The sequence below is a fragment of the Papaver somniferum genome, chromosome 8, assembly GCF_003573695.1.
Source record: "Papaver somniferum cultivar HN1 chromosome 8, ASM357369v1, whole genome shotgun sequence".
NCBI lineage: Eukaryota > Viridiplantae > Streptophyta > Magnoliopsida > Ranunculales > Papaveraceae > Papaver > Papaver somniferum.
In genome coordinates, this window is record NC_039365.1 from 21,315,497 (window position 1) to 21,322,605 (window position 7,109).

Consider the following 7,109-nt stretch of genomic DNA (forward strand, 5'->3'; position numbering starts at 1 on the left):
AGAATTTGACTTTTGCTGGTACCCCTAGTTTTATTCTTGCTAAGAAGCTTCAGGGACTCAAATTCTTTATTGAGAAGTGAGGGAGAGAAACTTTTGGTTCTCTACAAGCTGAAGTTGATAATCTTGAGACACTTATTGATGTTTATGATAGTATGGAGGAAATTAACACTCTCAATGAAGATGATTATGCTGGCAGGGAATTAGCTAGAGTAAATCATAAGAAGGCTCAATTGGATCTTCTTAGGAAATGGGTCTAAAGGTCTAAAGGTTAGTGGCTAGCAGATGGAGAAAGAAACTCAAAAAAAATTCACAAGAATGCATCATACAGACAGAAGGCTAATGCTATCAATTCTTTACTTATTAATGGGGAAATGTGTCATGATAAGGAGAAAATCAATGAAGAAGCAAAGAACTTTTATGTGAATCTGTTTACAGAGAATGTGTCTTTAAGACCTACTTTTGATGATCTAGAATTACATAGTCTAAGTGTAATGCAGAGTATTAGACTTGAGAAACCAATAGAAGAAGAAGAGGTAAAGAATGTAATTTGGGGTTCGGGTAAAAATAAATCCCCAGGACCTGATGGATATACTATGGAGTTCTTCAAAGATGTTTGGGGTATTATCAAATCTGATCTTATGGCAGTAATGAAGGAGTTTGAGCATACAGGTAGGATTGATTGGAGGATGGACTGTACAAACATAATTCTGATTCCCAAGACAGATGGTGCTTCTTCTATGCACTCTTTCAGACCAATAAGTTTAATTGGGGGAATTTACAAGATTATTTCCAAATTACTGGAAGATAGGATGAAACAAGTACTTCCTTCTATTATTTCTGAATTCCAAGGAGCATTTGTGGACAACAGACAAATTACTGATGGTATCTTGATTGCTTCAGAACTTATTGACTCTAGAGAAAGGATGGGTATTTCTGGATTGGTGATAAAAGTGGATTTAGAAAAGGCTTTTGATAATGTGAGCTGAGTTGTCTGGATTATACTTTATGTAGATTTGGTTTTGGTACCGTCTGGAGAAATTGTATTAGGTGGTGCTTAACCAGTATAAGATTTGCTATGTCAATCAATGGGACTGCTTCTAGTTTGTTTAGAAGTAGTAAATGGATCAAACAGGAAGAACCAATGTCTCCTTTTCTCTTTATATTGATTATTGAGGTTCTATCTGTCATGATTAAAAAAGCAGCTTCTTTGAACTTAATATTTGGGTTTAGAGTGGCTAGTAATGCACCTGAGATAAATCATTTTCACTTTTCTGATGATATCGTTGTATTTTTTGGATGACAATGTTGAACAGGTAAGAAATCTCAAAAATATAATGCTGACTTTTCAATTAGTCTCTGCTATGAAAGTTAGCTTCAACAAGAGTCCATTAGTTCCAATTGGGAATGCAGTTAATGTTATGGAAAGTGATGGAGTTTTTGGTTGTCCTATTACTTCTTTCCCAATGAAATATTTGGGTATCCCTTTGGGTAGTAAGTCTAAATTTGTAGGTGGGTGGGATGTGATCATTCAAAACTTTCAGAAGAAGCTTAGTATGTGGCAGAGAAGATACTTATCTAAATATGGAAGAATTATGCTTATAAAGCATGTGCTTTCAAGCCTTCCTATGTACTATTTGTCTCTCTTTGAATTGCCAGAATCTGTTGAGAAACAAATGGAAAAGATAATGAGATAGTTCTTATGGGGAAGTGCTAATCAAAAAGCTAAGAAAGGGTGGGTTGGCTGGAAGAATATGAATTTTCCTAAAGAAGGTGGTGGTGTAGGCATAAAGAAATTAAGACTTATGAACAAGTCTTTGCATGCTAAATGGATCTGGAGATATGGCAAGGAAGAGAAGGCACTTTGGAGGAGAGTTGTTAATGATAAATTTGGAGGCAATGTCAAGGCTTTTCTACCTAGTACTTCTAATAAGACTGTTGGAAAAAGCTTATGGTTAGGAATTTTGAAGAGTAGAAGTATTGTGGAGCAGAATTCAACTATTCATGTGGATGGTGGTGATGGGTGTCTTTTCTGGAAAGATACTTGGTTAAATGGCCATGCTCCAATGGTTTTATTTCCTTCTTTGTACAAACTTAGTAGGTTGAAGGATGCCACTATATAGGAAATGTTGGTTATGAATACAAGACTGAGCTGGAATTTTGCATTCTGTGGGGCTTTAAAAGATAGAGAATTGGAAGATATTGCACCCTTATTGAACATGATTTCTTCATTCAATATAGGAAGTGGTGGAGATCAAAGAGTACGACAGAATGGCACCAAAGTTTTCTCAGTTGCAGAATGCTACAAAAGCCTAGAAGATGAAGGTTTGATCTTGTTTCCTCATAAATGTGTATGGAATCCTAAAATTCCTCAGAAGGTTGTCTTTTTTGTTTGGTTACTATGCTACAATGCTGCTCCTACAATGGACACTTATAGAAACACCATCATGGTTAATGGTTGTTTACTTTGCAAAAAAAGCTCCAGAATCTAATCACCACATTTTCTTACATTGTGAGATTGCTAGAGAAATTTGGAACTACTTTCTGGGTTGTTACAACTTACAATGAGTATTTCAGGAGTATGTTAGAGATACTATATGGGAATGGAGAAGAAAGAAGAGTTCGGCTTTCAATATTAGAAGAAAAATTCGAGACATTATACCTTTTGTTATTTGGTGGGCACTATGGTTAGAAAGGAATGCTAGACACTTTAATGGAAGATACAAATCCGTGGAGAATATTAAGGAGCCAGTTAAATTGTTTATCTTCAACTGGTGCACATGAACAAGTATTTTCAAGTGTATTTCTCTGAATTCAGTTTTATATAACTGGGAAGCTATTATGCATTAAGACTGGTTTTGGTGTATTTTTTTTTTTTTTGTTTTTGCTGCAACTCTACTACAACTGAGTTTGCTTGTATTTCCTTGGTGGTTTAACTAGTCTTTTAATAAACTTTGTCCTTTTTGAGTCGAAAAGAAAAAAAAAAAAAAAAAAAAAAAAACACCAGACTCATCACTTGCAGAGTAGATACGAGGAAGGAAGCATCGTGCTTGGAGCAGTCGCAGCGATGAAATGGATGCAAATCAAAGGAAAAAGGTGTTGTAATCTCCAGGTGGATGATAAGTCAGTGGCAATGAAAATTCGCAAGAAGTGGAAGAATCCTCAGCAGCAGTCCAATTTACAAATGCAGTAGACTTAATTTCGTACTTTCGTATCATGAATTGTAATTCCCTAAGGTTGATGTGGAAGCCAAGACCGAAAGAAATAGTCTCTCTTTCCCTCTCAAAACAGTACCATGAGACAAAGGAGCTATATCAAGATAATGAAACCCTTGTAAAACATGAAGCTAGACAGGTGCTGAACCTGGCTAACTAATTTTCAATATAGTAGTGTTTTCGGAGGAAAAAAAAATCTTCAATCTTGTTCATAATTACAAATCAATAATAATACAAATGTATATTAATTGGTCATATTGCTGCATAACTGAAATCATCTACGGCTTCGTGTGGAGAAACAGCAGATAAAATCACAAAAGTACCATATAATACAGTAACAATGGCCGTGAAATTGACAAGGAATGCTTCGGATCCGTATTTGTCAATGCCTGCGTTTTCAAGGAATGTGAGTTTTTCCAGAAAGCCTAATGCAGCTGTACATAGTGCCAATACGTAAACGAACATTCCGAAAAGTGCGTGCCATGGAAGTGAATCAGCCCTTACAGTGGTTGACCCTCCGGGATAGAAGAACACCACGAACCCAAAAATCCACTGCAAAAGGTTATTACAATTCATCTTCATTACAAACATATATGCAACAAGATTTTATTTTTGCAATGAATTCGGAAATAGATAGTTCTAACTAGTGGGTAGGGATTGGCTTAAGATGCGTACACACCTGGATTCCGTATAGACAAATAACACCTATGCCAATCCACGAATGCAAACTATACAAATTGGCGATTCCGCTCTCGTTATGAAACTTGAATGCAGCATAGATTCCGATGATGCCAAGAACTAAGGCGATGGCGTGAAGGACTAGATGAATTTTTTTCTTCACTTCTTTCCTCCATGGAAGAGCTTTATAACTTATTATTGCTGCATATTTCACACAAAAACTACATTCACATGAACCTAGAAAACCTTTAGAATTTAGTTTGATTACAGCAGAAATGGTTCTATGGTCTAGTGGTCAGGACATTGGTCTCTGATTCCAGTAACCCCGAGTTCAAATCTCGGTAGAACCTCACTTATTTATTTTTGATTTTTTTTTCCATGTAATGAAACTCAGACATTTGTTGATTTACCTTCTCCTCCTAAGATTATGAACCCAATTAGCATGAGCACTGGATGAATCTGCAATTTTTAGAACACAACTGAAAGTCAATATTAAAACAGAGAAATTGTCTCCAACAAGCAAAAACAGGGAAGATTTTTCCAACCTAATCACAAGATATTAGGATTAAATAAATGAATTAAGTCTGAAATTAGCAAATTCCAATTCCAATTAATCACTAAAATTAAAGTCAACAGCATAATCACAAGAACTACAAAACAAAATTAGCCCCACAAAATCAACAACTCCAATTTGATCATTCAAGAACCCTTTAAAACAGAGTAACCATGAAATACTTACATTGAAGATGAGATTTTTGTTGGTGGAAGAAAAAGCCAAACCCCCTCTGAAGTGAATACACCAAATTAGAACCATAATCGCTGCTATGACTCCCAATACATGGGATACAAACGTAAAGGGTTTAGCTCTTACTGTCAAACCCATCTCTCCAGAAATTCAGGCCAGGTTCTTTGAAATGAAATTGGTTACTCTGTTTTTTGCTTTCCTTATATGTTAGGTTGTTAAATCAAATCGTTTCAACTGAATTCCAAATCAGGCATTTGATGATGTATCACGTGGCAGCTTCCGATTTACGAGTCGCTACAATATAAAATTCTCTTGCCGTCGTGTTTTCATATGCGCCACTCTCTCGTACGAAGAGATAAGTGTTGAGAGTTTGTTTACCCGCTTAATCACTTGTGTACATTACCACTATGTGTTATTCAAGTCCAACTGCCAACAACCAGTGTCACTTCACTTATATGGGCAACTGTGATTTTGACAAGACCACAACAAGCATGGTACGCATTTGAATCTGACATGCCCGAAACGATTGTATTTTGGTTGAGCAACTTGCATATGTACCACAGGAGGTTGGTTATGAATCCAGTTAATTCATTGCCTTGGCGGTGATTATTTTGTTATACATTCATTTTGTCCCATAAAATAAAAAAATAATATGGGTCTTGAAATGGAAAGTATGACCACTAACTTTTGGATCGAATTTATTTGGCAACCCCTTAGAGCAAGGGCTGAGCCAGCCCAGTATGGAGGTGTGCACTTGTACTCCCAGCACACAGATGGCACCAAAGCATAATCATTATAATTTTCTTTAAGAAGAGGAGGTGTTCCCGTGTTATTGATAAGAAATGACTGTATTCTCGGTACGGAGAATCATGGTAGACAGTTACATCATCATTCCAAGGTTGAATGTTCAACTAAGTTAGGATAGCCCATAGATTATTGTCTTTCCGGATATGTTTAATTGCATGTTATAAAACATAGCTAACTTTGTCGAGTAAAAAAAACAACAACAAAGTCTTGAGCTATAAAATTCGTATCAAATTTAGTTTTGTTGTCGAAATCAGTATTGATCTTGTATTTTTGTTGTCTGGTTTCCGCGTACTTTCCTAGAAGCGATATAAAAGTTGGTTGAAAGTCACTTCTGAAAAAGATAATAGGCTTCAAAAATAAATTCTAGATCGTTTACAAGCCTATTTTTTCTTTTTTGCACCCTCTATACAAATTTATACTTAAAATAAAGTCTTGCACCCAACCTAGAATCTTTTTGGTTCCCTCACTGCCTTGTACTTCGGGAACCTGTTCGTGTATTATCATTTATTATAATCGGCAATAGGAAGATTGTTTTGGAGTTATCTGATGATGGGATGGTCAGCAGATTTATTTTTGAAATTTCATGCAAAATTAGAGGTCTTCCTAGTGAAGAATTTTTTTACAAGGCCTATTCCTATGCACATGCCAAAAACTGATACTTGGCATATATGCATCCATTATGGGTATGCCAAACTTTCAAACTCATATGCTTATATGTCAGGAACAACATATAGGCATACACGACAAACTTTCCAGCGAGCGATAGAGTGTATATCGCTCGATGGTCAATCCAGCGCTCGCTAGTCATTAAATCTCCGTCCCTGGTCAATCTGTGGCTCGCTGGTATGATCAACGCTTATCAGATCTTCATCCAACGGCTACTATTTTTTTCCTCTATAGATACCTAATTTCAAACTCATTTTAACTCACATCAGAATTTCTAAATCTCTCTAGATTTTCTCAATCTCCAATTCTTTTCATCACTCTTCCAATTTCTCAGAGAGCATGGCTGAGTTCGTTGAGTTCGTAGCAAACCAACGTGCTTCCAAAAATCAAAGAGTTGTTGATCGTGCCAATGTGGAAAGTCAAATTAGGAGACGTCCATTTATGATGTGAAAACCAAAATTCACTACTGCGGAAGATGAATGTACTTACATGAATTATATTTATTTTACTGAGGATGTATCATTTCATCCCCAAGCATTGTGGCAAAGGATTTTTGGGAAATTTGAAGAACAAACAATGAACCTCTACAATCGTGATGTTTCAGAATTGATTCAGCACTTCACTATAATTAAGCAGGAAGTTACTAGGTACGTTGCTTTACTTCAGCAAGAAGGTCCAAACTTGAAAAGTGGTGAAACTACGATGGAACTTAAACAAAGGTGTCGTGCGGAATATCGTCACATTTACGGAAAATAAAATTCCATTTTGAAAGTTGTTTCGAGATTTTAAGATATTTGCCCAGATATTGTCCAACATTTATGTTGTAGTTTCTCAATTGTCCACTTAAATATTAAATTTTAATATTTGTTTAAATTATTAATTGTAAGATTGGATTAATAATAGAATTGATATTACTTTTCAACAATAATCGTCAAATTTTCAAATTCATTAAACTTCAATATAATCATTAATAGTCATTTTACATGACATAAAACTAGACA

General features: G+C 35.6%; 1 protein-coding gene and 1 non-coding gene across 2 annotated transcripts; one reads left to right on the plus strand and one right to left on the minus strand.

The window, feature by feature from the left end:
* Positions 1-3,331: 3,331 nt before the first annotated feature.
* On the minus strand, positions 3,332-4,871 carry LOC113302059 (probable ascorbate-specific transmembrane electron transporter 1). Its single transcript, XM_026550903.1, has 4 exons — positions 4,630-4,871; positions 4,301-4,349; positions 3,892-4,091; positions 3,332-3,764 (listed from the first exon to the last, which is right to left on the minus strand). The coding sequence occupies exons 1-4, from the start codon at positions 4,771-4,773 to the stop codon at positions 3,465-3,467; spliced, it is 693 nt and encodes a 230-aa protein (XP_026406688.1). The 5' UTR covers positions 4,774-4,871; the 3' UTR covers positions 3,332-3,464.
* Positions 4,168-4,240, plus strand: TRNAQ-CUG. Its single transcript has one exon. It is a non-coding gene; the product is annotated as a tRNA-Gln (tRNA).
* Positions 4,872-7,109: the final 2,238 nt, after the last annotated feature.